Source organism: Bufo gargarizans, chromosome 7 (genome assembly GCF_014858855.1).
Source record: "Bufo gargarizans isolate SCDJY-AF-19 chromosome 7, ASM1485885v1, whole genome shotgun sequence".
In the NCBI taxonomy this organism is placed as follows: Eukaryota; Metazoa; Chordata; class Amphibia; order Anura; family Bufonidae; genus Bufo; species Bufo gargarizans.
The window spans coordinates 115,488,244-115,507,722 of NC_058086.1; the positions used below are offsets into that span (position 1 = coordinate 115,488,244).

Consider the following 19,479-nt stretch of genomic DNA (forward strand, 5'->3'; position numbering starts at 1 on the left):
TTGTAAAAAAAGCATATACTTTTTTACAGGACTATGCAGAATACAAGAACGTGGTGTGCTGCGCTTTTGCATCCTTTATTTTGTAACGTCAAATGGAGGCATAAAACTTAATGTGAACCCACGCTTACAGACACCACTAGATTCTGTTCTATCAGCCTGTGGAACACACCGTGTAATATGTCCTTCATTATCCATCTATACTTATGTTATTATCACACTGTGTAATATATGCATTTTTGTCCTTTTAGTCCCCTTGTCCCTTTTTTGTCTCCTTAGGAACTGCTAATCATGACCATACGTGTCGGGATAGGCCTTATCGGTGACAGATCCCCTGGTGCCCCACATCTGAGGGATAGGTTATTCCTTCCACTAAGGGGTACCCTGGGAGATCTCCCCGAGGGGTTTTAGCTTTGACTTTTGATAATTCACACACCATTTTTTTACCTCTTTTCATTGTATATACCGTATATATACAGGTGAAACTCGAAAAATTTGAATATCGTGCAAAGTTCATTTATTTCAGTAATGCAACTTAAAAGGTGAAACTAACACATGAGAGAGACTCATTACATGCACAGCGAGATACTTCAAGCCTTTATTATCATTTGGATGATTACGGCTTACAGCTTATGAAACCCCAAAGTCACAATCTCAGGTCCCCTTTGCTCAGGGGGTATGGATTAATTAGCTGACTAGTGTGACACTTTGAGCCTAGAATACTGAACCTTTTCACAAAATTCTAATTTTAAGCTTCATTAATTCAATTCCTTTTAATTTGCATTACTGAAATAAATGAACTTTTGCACAATATTCAAATTTTTCGAGTTTCTCCTGTATATATGTCCTCACATTTGGACACAATTGGTTTATCTACATCAGTGTGTCTGTATTGGCATCAATAAATCTTAAATGTTTCTGTATTCTTTGTCCAGAAAAGTTGTTATGTCTATGAACGAGGTGACCCTCTGTCCCTGATATCATAGAGGGGTCCAGCTGCTGAAGTTAAATAATGATTGGGCTACAGTGAATTATAAAGTAAGGGCTTTAATCCATATATATTTTCAGTGATTGCGCAAATATATTCCATCCCTTAATAAGTGCCATTGTAACAAATCAATGCCATTCGTGTCACCTAGTTTTAATATTATGGCTCATCTGTATATCTCCTAAACTTTTCACATAGTTCCAACCAGGTGGACTACAAGAGCTCTGCATATTCATACACGTGAGCTCATGCTAGAGAACATAAGCCCATGCTATTTCATGCTCTGCAGTCTGCTGCACCATGAGCTGATTCCTCCAGCTGCATATGGCCATGTCTGTCATGCCAATTATCCGGTCACCCACTTGCTGATCTCGGAGAACCCCTTTAATGTAGTTTACTTAGTAACGTGCATATGGCTGTAGCGATAGCCAGGTAGCAGCAGGTAGAAACAGCTAATTATACAGAAAATTTCACAAGGTTTTAAAATAAGAATTCTACAATTGTTGGATGTTATTAGACTGGATCCGTTCTTTTTGCAGAGCCATGGATCCCAATAGGAAAGATGGTGGTGGTCTTCTGTTGTAAGGTGCATTGCCTGTCCCACAGGTTATCTAGCAGAAGGGGTATTTATCTACAGAAAATGACGGTTTCTTACCAGATCTGCTCTGTAATGAGAGGTCCTGTGCAGAAAGATCTCACTTCAGTCCATGTGACGAAATGCTGGACAATACAGAGTGGTTGCTAGGCTGTTGGATTGTGTACAGCTAGGGAGTGTCCTAATTACTTTACAGGCATTCACTCTTCTGCATGCTGGTTATCTGAATTGTACACCTAGGAGCTGACAGCAGGGCGACACAATCCTCATCCTAAAGCCTCATGCAAATAGCTGTAGCTCTGAAACAGACCTGTAATACTGCACCCATGAAGGTCTAGGGGCTCTCATGTACCTTCGCATGCCTCCAGTATTTATGGAGAGGTCGAGATTTTCTGTTGGATTCGACAGTATAAGGCTACATTCACACCACTGTATGTGTTTTGTGGTCCGCAAAAAAAAAACGGATGACGTCCGTATGGCATCAGTTTTTTTGCTGATCCATTGTAACATTGCCTATTCTTGTCCGCAAAATGGCCAAGAATAGGATATGTTCCATTTTTTTGCGGGGCAATGGAACGGACATATGGATTTTTTGTGGACCTATTGAAATGAATGGGACTGCATCCCAAAAAAAAAAAACTGAACGGACACGGAAACAAAATACGTTCGTGTGAATGAGCCCTAAATATGATTTATTACTGAGGCATTCTCTCAGTATATCACTATAACCTATAAATACTACAGTAATACCACAGTAATACTACTGTAGATATTACACCCACTGAGGGCCACACTCTTGACTAGTGTCATTCAGCTCAGTAGGTGTGTTGGATTCAATTCCTTCAAATACTATTAAGGGGGTTTTCTGGTAACTGTCATGTTTTGTTTTTTATTTAGAAAATGTGTCCATTTATATTAGAAAACTTGGCAGAGGAAGCCGTTCTACTGTACATAGGGACTGGTATGGTCTATGCTATTTATTATATACCGTAATCGCCCCTATATACAATAGACCAGCAGCTTCCCTGCACTGACACCGCTGGCCATGCTGATCTGTAAGAAAGAGCAAGGAATTGAAATACCGTATACATTTGATCTACAGATATTAATCTACTGTCCCCACTATTTGGGGGAGCGGTGAGGGCAGACAATTTCCCCTATCTCTGTCCCCATCTGTACACATTAGCAAAAGGTGAATATTGGGGATCCAACTAGCAGTACCTTCACCAGCCATTCTCCCAGCACAGGGAATTACAGCTCAGGATAGACATGGAGTCCCAAGGGTTGTACCCCCATCAATGATAACGCTGTGGTATCACGGCATATATTTTACATGATGGAAATACCTTTTTATTAAAACTTTTGGAGGGTACTACTGACAGAGAAGTGAATATCAGTTTCCCTTACTCAGCTTCTGCTCAAAAGAACAGAAGAAAATGGCTTCCACAGACACAATGGCTCCCATATCCGGCTACAGCTTCTGTTCACCTCAAGCAAGCAGCTTCAAGCAGAGAAAGACACAAAGACTACCGGCTTCACCCATCTGGCAAGGGGTGGTGGTGGTGGGGGGGGGGGGGGGGGTGACGGATGGACATCCTCTCTGCACACGGATGTGGCAGAAAATAGATATATTTATCTATGCAGTGCTTTTGGCCAATAGCAAAGATATACGCCGCCCTCCACCCCCACTGCTTCCTGTTCTATATAATGTCAGCTGTTACTATGACCATACCTGAGTCCGTTTCTTCTGTGCATGCACAAATACCGGAAACGGAGCAAACCCTAATTACCCTGTTTCGGGGTGACAGGTGGTGGGTTATGTGTGTGTTTCCTATGGATTTTGGGGTGTAAATGAAGCAGATTTCTGCAGATTTACCCTTAACATTACAAAGGGCAGAATCCATGGGGGTAATTCACAGCATAAATTGACAAATTAAGGCTGGATTCACATCGCTGCTATTCTTTCTGTTGTTTTGCTCCATTAGAAGAGCAGAACTGAGCTGAACACACTCCTCTGACTGAAAGTCTGTTCAGAATCGCAATGATGGTTGCAAGAAATCCAGCTGGGTTGGATTTCTTGCGACTGAAGCGGCGGTCCTATTCATTTCTATGGGATTACCGTTACTCACCGATCGTGCCTACAACAGCGGTGGAACGACCCGTGTCACCGTGTAGCCCTAGCCTTAGAGTGGATCTGGTGACTGCTGTTACTGGGGCTCTTTGGCTCAGGGCATATGGCTTGGTTCAGCTGCACAGGGGCCCTGCGACGGAGGGGACCCATCCCATTGCCAGCAGAGGAGGGCTTTTTATTTATTTTTTCACTCCCTCTGCCAACAGGGTAACTTGGTCAGGAGGGAGGGATGGGGGTTGATCAGGACTTACTGTGAATCTGCTGCCTGTTGTGCCTAAACTCCATAGCTGAAGGACCTGTGATAACATCATAGTCATGTGATCTTTTCAACAGTGCAAGTGGTGGTAGGGCCTGTGATGAGGTCATGTGATCAGTGCAGTAAGCGGCAGCTGTGATGCCTTAGAATGAATGTAAGTGCTAGAGAAATCCTGGGAGATGTGGTTCTCCCCTATTAAACCTCCTCCCTGCTTACTGGGAGGGAAATATGTTATTAAACTGGGACTGTATATTACAGAAGATTGGGGAGAGATGACTGATGTTATTTACATGGGACTGAATATTATAGAGGACTGGAGGCTAAGGAGTGATGTTATTTACATGGAACTATGTGTTGGAGGAGATTTAAGTTATTTACATGGAACTGTATGTTATAGAAGACTGTAACAAAGAAAGGTTGTTTACATGGGATTGGAGGGAGATGACTGGTGTTATTTACATGGGACTGCATGGTATAGAAGACTGGAGGGAAATAAGTACAGTTATTTACATGGGACTGTATGTTATAGAAGACTGTAAGGAAAAGAGGTTGTTTGCACGTGACTGTATCATATTGAAGACTGGTGGAAGAGGACTGGTGTTATTACCTGGGACTGCATGGTATAGAAGACTGGAGGGAGAGGAGTGATGTTATTTACATGGGACTGTATTGTATAGAAGATTGGAGGGAGAGGAAAGGCATTATAATTTATGGGGACACTACAGAGAAGATTATAATTCAAGGGGGTACTGCAGGGGGCATTATAATTACAGGTGGCACCACAGAGGGCATTATAATTACAGGTGGCACTGCAGAGAGCATTATAAATACAAGGGCACTGCAGGGAACATTATAAAGACTGTGGGCAGTGGTGGCATGCATTACTACTACTGAGGGCTCTATAGAAGTGCCTTATAGATTGGTCTTATTTCTATTAGGGGTACTTTATTAGTACTGAGGGCACTATAGGGAGACTTATTACCACCGAGGCTACTGTGGGGGGGGGGGGGGTTCCACCTAAAAAAAAAGCCCAATGATGTCACCAGCACTAATGGACACGCTTTAGTGCTACCCTAGCCTGTGAAGCCTCAGTGCCGGTGACGTCACCAGGAACACTGCTAGGCGGAAGTCTCTGCCCAGCAGTGTAAAAATGAAAACAAACAGCCCTTAAGATCTGGGCATCTGCTGTGAAGGGGGCACAGTGTGGGCATTACTACTATGTGCTGGTAAACTAGGGGGAATAATTACTATGTGGGTATGTATAGTTATGCTTTGGGCGGAGTTAGAGGGTGGCCTAGAATGAAAAAAATAAATAAAATAAATATATATATATATATATATATATATACTGTCAACATATTGACCCATATTAACAAGATGTTTTTATTTGCACGTAGATGTTTATATCTGTATGTGCAGTTTGGGGGGGTGCAGGTACATTCTTTGCACAGGGGCCCTCTGCTGTCTGTGTCCGCCCCTGGCTCAGGGTATGTGTGACAGTAAGCTGATGATGTTCAGCTCTTCACGCTCTGAGTTAGGCTTTGTTCACATTTAAAAGAGTAAAAAAACTTGTATAGAATAAAAAAGTAGTGGACAGACTATGATACGACTACAAGAAAAAAGGCAACACAGTCTACACCGCACTGAAATGATTTAGGGGCGCTTTATCATCTTCCTGCGCCAGTTTTCTGAGGGGGAAAAAAAACACCTTTGTCACTTTCCAGAAAATGGGGCGTGACAAGAGTTGGAAGGGCGTGGGTTGAACAGACCCAGCACATTTATCTTCAATTGTACCAGTTTCATACATTAGGCACATCATAGACTGGATTACAACACAGGTCTTTGATAAATATCCCCCCTAGTTTGAGTGTCTGTCTTCAAAGCCTCTGCAGGCCTTTCACGTTTTACTTCTCAGCACTGAATTCGACATTGGTCCACCGGTTTTATTTTAAGAAACAGTTCTCGTTTTTACAGCAATTATTATTTCACATAATTTTAGTAACCAAAAATAATTTTCTGAATATTTCATCAGACTCCTGAAGGAAAACATAATACATATCCCGCTTAAATAATGTGCACACAGGCTTAATAGAATAATTACGGATACAATTCAAAATAGATTTTAAATATGTTCCTTAGGATCATAATATGCTCAGAATTTACCCCACAGAACACCTTATAAGCTGTAATGCACATACATACAAACACAAAGAGGAATTCTGCAAAGGTTTCCACTGGAGTCAGATCTCTCATTGCAGCAAATGGCATTTATCATGTAGGAAAGTTACTACAGTGGGAGTACACATAGGAACGCATGCACAGCAGCTCCCGTCCCGGCCACTTTGTATCTGCGCTGCAGCAGTGGCTGTAACCACTGGAAACTCACAGGATAATGTGACAGAAGAATGAATCCAGCCCGCATAGGAGGCAGTATGGAGAATCACAATACATTAGTAAGTGCCTTGTACATGATAAATGCCATTTGAAGAAGTGAGACAACCCCTTTCACACAAGACAGCAGTAATGCTACCAATTGTTTTCATCCTATTGAAAAATGTGTATTATGATAATTGCATAAGGATCTGAAAAATGTTGTACTTATAAGGGGTTAAACATAGGCTTGCAATGGTGGTAACAGTAGCCATAGCCTGAATCCTTAGGTAGACACTGAGTGGCATGTATGTGAAATACGTCAGTGAGTAAGTAAAGGTTCGGCCACATGCGGTGTATACGCTGCAGGAACGTGGATTTATTATTTTTTTCAATTACTACGTACTGCAGAAAATGTACAGAATAAAAATAACACATAATTTGACACAATATGCCATCAATTTATGTTGCTGATTTTCAACACAGATTTCACTTTTTCTGATTCCCCGGTGACACCCTCATGAAGTCCACGGTCAAAACTTTAGCAAAATCCGCATGCAGATTTGGCCGTGGATCTATAGCTGATTTTTCTGCACCAAAATACACCATGTGTGCGCGGCGGTACCTGTGAAATGTTTTTGCTGTCGTTTTTCGCTGTGTTAGTGCTGTAGTCCCCAACCCCATCACTTCTTCCCAAACCCCTGCATGTGAACTCAGCCTAACTAAAGTCATTGTGACATCTTCGGTACTTGGATAGCCACTGTTCTGTACATCTGCTCATTCATATAAAATTACTTTCTATTTCAAAATATTCACAGTAAACATTTTTTCTATACAGAACAGATGTGCTATATACACAACTGTGTAGTAATCATAGTTCATCCCGAGATGATGTGTCAAGTGTAGTCTGAGGTGACAATGCGTCCGTATTCTGAGCAGCCGTGTGTATTTGACCCTGCTGTCTGGTTTTTCCAGAGTACTGTCTGTCCCAATCAGTTGCCAGCGTCTCATTGTCCCATATGGTGGATGTTTCTGTGTCACTGAAATATCCAGGCTGGCCAGTGTAATGCGTTGGGTAGACAAGCAGGGGCTCAGCAGAAAAGGCGTTGAGATCACGCGGGTGATAATGCTCCATATATTTCTCTCTAAAGACAAGACAAAAGATAAGAATATAACATATGTAATAAACCTATTTACATGATAATTAACTTTTGTCCCAGATCTTTCTGAACCTCCAAAATCCGTTCTCTCACTGCTCCTGAGACCCCAGTTTTCTCAAACTAATATGCTAGGCAGCATCTCTCTCGGGCAGGCTGGATGTCTTGTCTCATGCACTACCCTGAGATATTTCCTCCTGCATTCTACTAAGCAGGTACAGTTCAGAAAGTCTTCACACCCTTTCACTTTTTTCATATTTTGTTATGTTGTGGCCTAAAATAAAAAAGTTCACATTGTTGCACATTGTTCTGCACTCAATACCTCATAATGACAAAGTGAAAACAGAATGTTAGAAATCTTTGCTAATTTATTGAAAAGGAGAACCTAAAATATTGCATGGACATAAGTATTCAGACCCTTTACTCAGTACTTAGTTGAGGCACATTTGGCAGAGATTACTGTCGCCATTCTTCTCTGCAGATCATCTCAATCACCACCAGGTTGGATGGGAACCATTGGTGGAGAACCATTTTCAGGTCTCTCCAGATATCTTTAATTTGGGTTCAAGTCAAGGCTCTGACTGGGCCATGCAAGGACGTTCACACAGTTGTCCCTAAGCCACCCCTGTGTTGTCTTGGCTGTGTGCTCAGGGTCATTGACATGTTGGAAGGTAAACCTTTGGCTCAGTCTGAGGTCCAGAGCACTCTGGATCGGGTTTTCATTAAGAATATCTCTGGTTATGGAGGAGCTCCGCGCCTGCTGCTATTCTGCTTTCCAGGGCGGGCACAGGCACTGCATTATTCACTTCGTTTCTGGCCAGCTCTCAGACACTCGTGTCTCATGCTGTAGACCTCAGCCTGGCTGCAAGGTCTCTTGTGTGTTCATTAGTGGAACTTTTCTTTGCAGCACTGCAGGAGTTGATTTTTGATTCTGTTCTCAGCTGCTTGACTAATCTTCTCACCTATATGGCTATTATATGGCCCACTTCCTTGGCTATGCAATTAGGTCTCTGTAGATCTAGCATTAGGTCCCTCTAGCTAGTTAGAGCTAATTTCTGTTTATGTTCCTATCTTTTTTCTGGATCCTGTACCTACAGTATGCTGCCTGCTTCAAACTTTGGTGTGTTTCATGGAGTTGCCAGCCTTGACCTCTGCCTGTTTTCTATGTGTTTTGCCTGATCCCTTGGCACCACGCACCAGTGCCCTTGATCCCTCAGGGTCAGCAGCCAACCACACCAGGACTATTCCAAGAGGAGGTGGCCTGGTGACTCCCATGGGGTGAAGGCCCGATCCCTGTATAAGGGTTAAAGGGCGAATACCAGGGGACCACCAACATTATGCTCTCAGGACTAACCCAAAGTCCTACTGGTTAACTGGCACAGTGGATCCACATCCACTGCCCATAATAGTATTTTGCTCCATACAACTTTCCCTCAACCTTGACCAGTCTCCCTGTCCCAGCTGCTGAAAAACACCCCACAGCATCATGCTGTCACCCCCATGCTTCACTGTACAGAAGGGGAGTCATTAGGTCTGGAGCCTCGAATGTTTTGACCAGTGCCCTGAATGTTTATGCTGACCGGGAAGAGCTATACTCACCTTTTTCTTCCTGGCCCTCGGCGCTCCACTATGAAGGCTGCGCTGTGACCTCACACTGTGTGCGTCCACACAGCAGACTATACAAGAGGATTTCCGAGTGGCAGCATCCGGAGCAGGAACAGTAATTTTTTTTTATTTTATTTAGGGGCTGATGGAGGCTCTGGGGGATGAAGAGGGGCACTGGGGGATGAAAATAGGCTGCTGGGGGGCTGATATGAGGCACTGGGGGGCTGATATGAGGCACTGGGGGGCTGATATGAGGCACTGGGGGGCTGATATGAGGCACTGGGGGGCTGAAGAGGGGCATTGGGGACTTATGTGATTCACTGGGGGGGCTGATGTGAGGCACTAGGGGGCTGAAGAGAGGCTGCTGAGGGGTTGAAGAGGGGCACTGGGGGCTGATATAAGGCACTGGGGGGCTGAAGAGGGGCATTGGGGGCTGATGTGAGGCACTGGAGGGCTGAAGAGAGGCACTGGGGGCTGAAGAGAGGCTGCTGGGGGCTGTTTTGAGGCACTGGGGGGCTGATATGCGGCACTGGGGTGCTGAAGAGGGACACTGGGGGGCTGAAGAGAGGCACTGGGGGGCTGAAGAGAGGCACTGGGGGACTGATATGAGGCACTGGGGGACTGATATGAGGCACTGGGGGTTGGAGAGAGGCTGCTGGTAGGCTGAAGAGGGGCACTGGGGGCTGATATGAGGCACTGGGGGGCTAAAGAGGGGCACTGGGGCCGATATGGGGCACTGAGGGCTGATATGAGGCACTGGGGGGCTGAAAAGGGACACTGGGGGGCTCAAGAGAGGCACTGGGGGCTGGAGAGAGGCTGTTGGGGGCTGAAGAGGGGCACTGGGGCTGATATGAGGCACTGGGGGGCTGAAGAGAGGCACTGGGGGCTAGAGAGAGGCACTGGGGGCTGATATGAGCCACTGGGGTCTGAAGAGGGACACTGGGGGGGGGCGAAAGAGGGGAACTGGGGCTCTTATCTGAGGTCTGATTGGGGGTCATTCACATTGGGGTCTGATCTGAGGTCTTATTAACATTGTGGGTCTTATTGGGGCTGTCAGCTTAGGTCTGATTAACATTGGGGTCTGACCTCGGGTGTAATGAAAAATATTTTTTTCTTATTGTCCCTCTCTAAAACCTAGGTGCGTCTTATGGGCCGGTGAGTCTTATAGGGCGAAAAATACGGGTACGTTTAAAAATGATTTATTTTCCCTTCATTATATGTATGTATGCAGAGTGCATTTGTGTATATATATGTGTGTGTGTATGTGTATATAATATATACATACATACACGTGTGGCGTATGTGTGTTTGTGCTTTAGGGGATTTTTATATTTTTATTAGGCTATTCCTAGCCGTCTGGGCAATCCCACAGATCATCCCCCAACCCCCCTTGTACTTGTTCCGCTACTTGCAGGTTGCACGGGCATGAGTTCAAAACTTCAGTCACTTCGGTCCGAAGTTCTGAACTCATGTCCATGCAGCCTGCAAGTAGTGGAACAAGTACAAGGGGGTTGATGGGTTTCAACTTCTGTGATTGGTTTATAGTTGGGGGGTTTGCTTCATTTTAAATTAGGCTGACCATAGGTTAAAATGATCTGTGGGGTTTCCCAGATGGCTAGGGCCTTCACTATAGTTATTAACCCCTTTCAGCAGTCCCCCATTCACTGAAGGGGTGACTGCTGAAAGGGGTTAATAACTACTGTGAAGGCCCCCAATGCCGATGAGGGCGTGGCTTCATGGGGTGGGGCGTGGCTTCACGTGGGCTCGTACCCCGGATGTCTCAAAACCTAGCAACGCCCCTGCTGTACAGATTGTGTTGGGTTCCTTCCGACATGACACCTACATCTTGTGCACAATTATTAGGCAAGGTTCATTTTATTATTGAACAACTACAGTGCTTTCAGTCAATCCAAAATGTTAATAAACCTCAAACCTGAATATTTTAGTTTTTTCAATTTAATAGATTTGCAAAGATTTCTAATTACTTTCTCATTATGGGTTATTGAGTGAAGACTGATGGGGAAAACGTAGGTCTTTCATTGGAATAAGGCGGGTTCACCCTGCGCTATACAGCACACTATTATGTATGGTGAAAGAAACAAATGAAGATAATCATTTGGACTCTGCTTTAGTGAAGTGAATATACCCATTGCAGCATATGTCTGAATACCACTTTCGGATATTCAAAGTTATATCTCTGATGGAAAGCCTGGTCTAAAATTTGGTGACAGTAATGTATCAATGCCTATACATTCATGTCATACATGATAGCATGTGGGCTTGGAGAAGTGAGCACTTTTTTAGGGCATGGGGCTTCATTGTTTATTTTTTTAATTTAACAATTTAGTATACTCATTTTTTTTACTACGATTTGTGCTTTCTCTTCTGCCTCCATATACACAGCAATGCTAGCAGTGATCTAAAGCTAGCAGATGCAGTCATCTGTATGCACAGACATGCCGAAAATATACAACTATATAACTCTAAGGCTGGGTGCAGCAGTATTTGTCCGGTCGAATCTCCGCATATTTGCCGGGTAGAGGCTGGATCTCCGCCGGACGCCATTATACAGGGAGTGCAGAATTATTAGGCAAGTTGTATTTTGGAGGATTAATTTTATTATTGAACAACAACCATGTTCTCAATGAACCCAAAAAACTAATTAATATCAAAGCTGAATATTTTTGGAAGTAGTTTTTAGTTTGTTTTTAGTTTTAGCTATTTTAGGGGGATATCTGTGTGTGCAGGTGACTATTACTGTGCATAATTATTAGGCAACTTAACAAAAAACAAATATATACCCATTTCAATTATTTATTTTTACCAGTGAAACCAATATAACATCTCAACATTCACAAATATACATTTCTGACATTCAAAAACAAAACAAAAACAAATCAGTGACCAATATAGCCACCTTTCTTTGCAAGGACACTCAAAAGCCTGCCATCCATGGATTCTGTCAGTGTTTTGATCTGTTCACCATCAACATTGCGTGCAGCAGCAACCACAGCCTCCCAGACACTGTTCAGAGAGGTGTACTGTTTTCCCTCCTTGTAAATCTCACATTTGATGATGGACCACAGGTTCTCAATGGGGTTCAGATCAGGTGAACAAGGAGGCCATGTCATTAGATTTTCTTCTTTTATACCCTTTCTTGCCAGCCACGCTGTGGAGTACTTGGACGCGTGTGATGGAGCATTGTCCTGCATGAAAATCATGTTTTTCTTGAAGGATGCAGACTTCTTCCTGTACCACTGCTTGAAGAAGGTGTCTTCCAGAAACTGGCAGTAGGACTGGGAGTTGAGCTTGACTCCATCCTCAACCCGAAAAGGCCCCACAAGCTCATCCTTGATGATACCAGCCCAAACCAGTACTCCACCTCCACCTTGCTGGCGTCTGAGTCGGACTGGAGCTCTCTGCCCTTTACCAATCCAGCCACGGGCCCATCAAGACTCACTCTCATTTCATCAGTCCATAAAACCTTTGAAAAATCAGTCTTGAGATATTTCTTGGCCCAGTCTTGACGTTTCAGCTTGTGTGTCTTGTTCAGTGGTGGTCGTCTTTCAGCCTTTCTTACCTTGGCCATGTCTCTGAGTATTGCACACCTTGTGCTTTTGAGCACTCCAGTGATGTTGCAGCTCTGAAATATGGCCAAACTGGTGGCAAGTGGCATCTTGGCAGCTGCACGCTTGACTTTTCTCAGTTCATGGGCAGTTATTTTGTGCCTTGGTTTTTCCACACGCTTCTTGCGACCCTGTTGACTATTTTGAATGAAACGCTTGATTGTTCGATGATCACGCTTCAGAAGCTTTGCAATTTTAAGAGTGCTGCATCCCTCTGCAAGATATCTCACTATTTTTGAATTTTCTGAGCCTGTCAAGTCCTTCTTTTGACCCATTTTGCCAAAGGAAAGGAAGTTGCCTAATAATTATGCACACCTGATATAGGGTGTTGATGTCATTAGACCACACCCCTTCTCATTACAGAGATGCACATCACCTAATATGCTTAATTGGTAGTAGGCTTTCGAGCCTATACAGCTTGGAGTAAGACAACATGCATAAAGAGGATGATGTGGTCAAAATACTCATTTGCCTAATAATTCTGCACTCCCTGTAGTAAATGGGGCCAGTGGACATTCTGGTTCTCTGCCGTAACACCTGCTGGCAGTGTGAAAGAAGCCTTCACATCTGCATTCAGGACAAGAACACTCAAAAAAGGGTATTTTAGTTCCCTGTGATAGTGTTACAGGCTGATCGTGCCAATGACATAGCCTGTACACCTGTGCTGTGCCAGAGGGGTTGTCTCACTTCAGCAAGTGGCATTTTTCATCTAGATAAAGTTATTACAAGGCACTTACTAATGTATTGTCATTGTGCATATTGCTTCCTTTGCTGGCTGGATTCATTTTCCCATCACATTATACACTGTTCGTTTCCAGGGGTTACGACCACCGTGCAATCCAGCAGTGGTGGCCATGCTTGCACAATAAAGTAAAAAGTGCTGGACTCTCTGTTGGCTGGGACTCGCACGGCCACCGCTGATGGATTGCAGGGTGGTCGTAACGTGTATAATGTGATGGAAAAATGATTTGCACTTGATTTAGTTGGCAGTGGCTCTGTCTCTGGGAGGTGGTATTGGAAGTTCACAGGAAATTCGTGAAGGAATCTGAATTTCTACGCAGTGGCGCCTGTCTCAGCATAATTTACCTGTATTTTGCTACATTTCACATAGTAGTTCCTTCGGTGTGTGAATATACTTACACTGGATGCTTGTTATACATGACTGGAAGAAATTCATCCACTGGTAACATCTTGCCCAAGGGATCAGCATTAATTAATTTTTGTGCTCCCTTCTGTGAGATGGCATAACCCAGCGTCCAATATGAATAATCCGCTTCAACCAAATTCATTACATTTGGAACAGCCTTTTCTGGACGTTGCACTTGCATCCTTTTCCTTCCTATGTAGCTATTAAGGCAGAATAAGAGCCTGGATTAGCACTAGAAATTACCATTGGATTATGACAGTAAAAGAAGGCGGTAATTTAGAAGCAGCTCCCAAAATACACAATACAGCATATTAAAGCGGCTCAGTCACCCGTATCAACCCTACTGTGCCAGGCATATAGACTTCTTCTCACGCTTTAGGGCCCCTAAAATGCCAGGGCAGTATAAATACCCCACATGTGACCCCATTTTGGAAAGAAGACACCCCAAGGTATTTCGTGAGGGGCATGGTGAGTTCATGTAAAATTTTATTTTGTGTCACAAGTTAGTGGAATATGAGACTTTGTAAGAGAAAAAGTAAATAAAAAATTTCCGCTAACTTGTGCAAAAAAAAAAATATATATTCTAGGAACTCGCCATGCCCCTCACGGAATACCTTGGAGTGTCTTCATTCCAAAATGGGGTCACTTGTGGGGTATTTATACTGTCCTGGTATTTTAGGGGCCCTAAAGCGTGAGAAGTAGTTTGGAATCCAAATGCGTAAAAAACGCCCTGTGAAATCCTAAAAGTACTCATTGGAATTTGGGCCCCTTTGTGCACCTAGGCTGCAAAAAAGTGTCACACATGTCGCTGAGGGGCATATTGAGTCCATGAAAGATTGAACTTTTTGACACAAGTTAGCGGAAAAGGGAGACTTTGTGATAAAAAAAAAAAAAAAAAAAAAAATTTCCACTTACTTGTGCCCAAAAAAAAAACTTCTATGAACTCACCATGCCCCTCACGGAATACCTTGGGGTGTCTTCTTTCCAAAATGGGGTCACATGTGGGGTATTTATACTGCCCTGGCATTTTAGGGGCCCTAAAGGGTGAATAGAAATTTGGAATCCAAATGTCTAAAAATGCCCTCCAAAGGGTACTCATTGGAATTTGGGCCCCTTTGCGCACCTAGGCTGCAAAAAAGTGTGTGACGATATGGCGATACTCAGGAGAAGTAGGGCAATATGTTTTGTGGTGTATTTTTACATATACCTATTCTGGGTGAGAGAAATATCTCTGTAAAATGACAACTTTGTATAAAAAAATGGGAAAAGTTGTCTTTTACAGAGATATTTATCTCACCCAGCATGGGTATATGCAAAAATACACCCCAAAACACATTGCCCTACTTCTTCTGAGTACGGCGATACCACATGTGTGACACTTTTTTGCAGCCTAGGTGCGCAAAGGGGCCCAAATTCCAGCTGCTAATAAGATAATGGGTTGCATCAAAAGGGGCATAGATGCACGTGATAAGAACATAGTCCTACCACTTTACAAATCGCTAGTCAGACCACACATGGAGTACTGTGTACAGTTCTAGGCTCCTGTAAACAAGGCAGACATAGCAGAGCTGGAGAGGGTCCAGAGGAGGGAAACTAAAGTAATAACTGGAATGGGGCAACTACAGTACCCTGAAAGATTATCCAAATTAGGGTTATTCATCCTCTGCCTGAGGAGGTGGTGATGGTGAGTACAATAAAAGAGTCCAAGAGGGGCCTGGATGTATTTCTGGAGTGTAATAATATTACAGGCTATAGCTACTAGAGAGGGGACGTTGATCCAGGGAGTTATTCTGATTGCCTGATTGGAGTCAGGAAGGTATTTTTTATTCCCTTAAGTGGAAAAAATTGGCTTCTACCTCACAGGTTTATTTTTTGCCTTCCTCTGGATCAACTTGCAGGATGACAGTCCGAACTGGATGGACAAATGTCTTTTTTCGGCCTTATGTTCTATGTTACTATGCATTTATTGTCTTCTTTACAGTTCTATTTATCCACATTGGTTTCCTCTTGTTCCTTAACCTTTTATTCCCATACGGTATGTACCTCTCACAATTAGATTTTAGGATGCTTTTAAAAATATCCCATTTTGTGGCTGTACTTTTATTTTTGAGGACTTTGTCCCAGTTAGTTAGGCCTATGGCCTCTCTTAGTTGGCTAAATTTAGCTTTTTTGAAGTTTGGTATTTTTGTTCCTCCCTGAAGAAACACTTTTGAATGACAATTTGAAGGTTATTACTTTATGGTCACTATTTCCCGGGTTTCTCCCAACCTGCACATCTGTTGTTCTGTCAGGCCTATTGGTTAATACTAAGTCCAGTATGGCCGTCCCTCTAGTCGGGTCCTGAACCAGTTGGGAGAGGTAATTGTCTTTGATTATTGCCATGAACCTGTTTCCTTTATGAGATATACAAGTTTGAGTTTCCCAGTCTATATCTGGGTAGTTGAAGTCCCCCATAATAACCACCTCATTATGATTTGCCGCCTCGTCTATCTCATTTAGCAGTAGATTTTCTGTGGACTCTGGTATATCAGGTGGTTTATAATAAACTCCTATTAGTAATTTATTATAGTTTTTAGCTCCATGTATCTCTACCCACAGTGACTCCACATGTTCATGTCCCTCACTTATATCTTCTCGGACTGTGGGCTTTAGACAGGACTTTACATAAAGGCAAACCCCTCTCCCTCTCCGGTTTTGGTGATCCTTTCTAAGCAGACTGTAACCCTGTACATTAACCGTGTACATCCATCCATGTCTCAGTTATTCCCACTATGTCATAGTCCTCCTCACACATCACTAATTCCAGCTCCCCAGTTTTATTAGTCAGGCTTCTGACATTAGTATACATACATACATTTGAGAGGTTTATGTATATTTTTTACCCTAAACCTTTTCTTCTGAACTGTTCCTTCCTTTCATTCCTCCCCCAGTTCCATTACCTTGGCTCAGGTCTCTATCTTCACTATCTTCCCCTCCTATAATGTAATTACCCTCCCCAGTCTCTAGTTTAAACACTCCTCCAACCTTCTTCTAGCCATCTTCTCCCCAACACAGCTGCCCCTTCCCAACTTAAGATGTATAATATGGATGACATCTACTCCAGCCAATGTACACACATATACTGAGAATTCCCAATTCGTACAAGAGGGAAATGATAATGAGGGCGCCAAGGAGTTAAAGGGGTTGTCTAGGTAATTTTTAGACATTGGGGAAGAATAATCAAACTGGTGTAAAGTAAAACTGGCTACCTTTAATTTTGGACAGTTCCTGTGAAAACCGCTTCCCTGCCCTCCCAATGGCTCTAGTCCCTGGCATATTTCAACAGCTCAGCCAGTCCCTGCTTCCAGTGAAAATCCACCTTAGTGAATGGCTGAGCGGCCACTTCCTGCGTGTTGAGGAGTACCAGGAAGTAAAGACTGACTGGCGCACACTAACTCAATGGAATAGGCTCACCTCACCAAGATCTAGAAAGCTAACTCTGTGCGGATTGCCAGACATGTGGGTCAACAGAAACTGAAAAAGAAGTAGTCCAGCATTAGCATAGGACCCAGATAGCGCAGATGTTAATGCTTTGTTCCATCGAGCAAAGAACGTCTATAACGTCTATGAAACTCTAGTTACAGACCCTGTACCAGGGTTTCAATGATGGACTTTTTTATTGCCTGATGGAATAAAGTATGGAGTTTTATCTTGATCCTATGCTAGTGCTAGATTTAGTCGTTTTCTGTACAGACTGGAACTGGTCCAGGGACTCACTAGAATGAGAGCGGCCGGGGATTAGTGTGGAAGTGGAAGGGGGGGTTAATTAAACCATACCGTGGCTTTTCTAAGTACTATTTATCACCTGGACAGTCCCTTTAACTCTCCATTTGATAGTTGGTTGATCAAACAACATCTAATAACAATCATATTGCCAACAACCACAGTAAACATTTCCAATGAAAAAGAGGAATGAACTACGCTGCTCGATAATACGGTAGGTACAAATCCTGCATCTTTCTAAAGCTGGGTGCTCCAATTGTCCATATATATAGTCATCAAGATGGACATACAGCCAACACTTCATGAGCTGAGCCTGACCTGTTATTAAGAATGTGTCACTGAGAACCAAAGTCTGATGGACACATCACATGCTTCACTTCTACACAATGTCATGCCTGGTCCATGGTTTATATCTATAATGCAATGTCTGCTCTCCAGTTCTCAGCAGCTTTAGATACTATTGTCAGTAACACGCAGGGCGCTTTAACCACATGGCAAACAGTGCAACTGCACCTGGTCCAACAGAGCCAGGTCACATGACTCATGCCACCCTAGATCCGGTTGGACAGACCCGGAATTCAGTCGCTGTTCCACAGTCCTGGGAGGGCTGCGTCAGGTCCTGATTTCAACCATATCTGCATCCCGAGGATAGAGATACATGGGACTACAATGGTGTTCACTCTCCAGCAGGCAGTCACTATCCAGTCTTCTGAGACTAAGGGGGCATTATTACTATGTGGGGGCACTAAGGAAACACAGTATTGTGACTGAAACACTAAGAGATCATTGTTAGCGTGTGGGGGCACTAAGGGAGCATTACTACTTTATGTGGGTAAGATAGCATTCTGTTGTACAGGGGACACTAAAGGGAATAACTATTTTGTGGGGGCAATATCAGGGCGAAACGGGGATGCCTCATTAAATTTCTGCACTGGGCCCACCAATATGTTAAAATGGCCCATATGGATGTCAGAGATACTGGTACCAGCTACAGACCATATGGCTGGCAATTAATAGGTTGCCATTTTGATCTGGGCTAAGAAACTATAATTATGGTATCTCTTGTCACTGCAGCCAGCTCGGTAAGTCTACTTACTGAATACACAAGTAATATGTCTTCAAACCAGAGACTGAACATGGGTCTAATGATTTAGACTAGGACCATCGAGGATACCAATGACACTACTAGTTCAGGCCATTAAACACACAGTCAGTTCCCAATTACTGTATGAAGCAGAACTAAAGCTGTCATTTTTCTGAGAACAATACAATATATTATTTTGTTTATTCTAATTAATAATTGGTTGTAATTTAATAGATGTAATGATTATTTGATTGAGGTGACTTCAGTAATTTTTAACAACATATTTGATAGGATTTTTTCTTATTTAGTGCATAATGAAAAGAAACGCCACCTGTTAGTTTTCAAGCTAAAAATTATGTGCTCGATGCATTATTTTAAAGGGCTTCTGTCACCCCACTAAGCCGTTTTTTTTTTTTTTTGTTTACTTATAATCCCTATACTGCGATTTATGCCTACATGATCTAATTAATCATTTTGGTCCAGTAGATTGTGCTAAAAACGTGCTTTTAAAATATGCAAATTACCTTGCTACCAGCAAGTAGGGCGGCTACTTGCGGGTAGCAGCCGCATCCTCCGATCCTAAAGACGCCCCCTCCTCATGTTGATTGACAGGACTAGGGAACGGGATCGTTCTCTGCTGGCCCTGTTTGCATTCAAAATCTCGCGCCTGCGCCGTACCTGTCTTCGATCGGCGCAGGCGCACTGAGAGACGGACGCTCGCTCGGCCGCTCCATCCTCAATGCACCTGCGCCGGGTGTAGA

At 43.3% G+C, this 19,479-nt stretch overlaps 1 protein-coding gene across 1 annotated transcript in view; it reads right to left on the reverse strand.

Annotated features, from left to right (window-relative positions):
• Window positions 1–5,920: 5,920 nt before the first annotated feature.
• Window positions 5,921–19,479, reverse strand: part of COLGALT2 (collagen beta(1-O)galactosyltransferase 2) — a 158,776-nt gene continuing 145,217 nt past the window's right edge. Inside the window, exons 11-12 of the mRNA XM_044301742.1 lie at window positions 13,866–14,072; window positions 5,921–7,482 (exon numbers count right to left, since the gene is read on the reverse strand). Coding sequence (XP_044157677.1) covers window positions 7,209–7,482; window positions 13,866–14,072 — 481 coding nt within the window. The 3' untranslated portion in view covers window positions 5,921–7,208. The remainder of the gene's footprint in view (window positions 7,483–13,865; window positions 14,073–19,479) is intronic.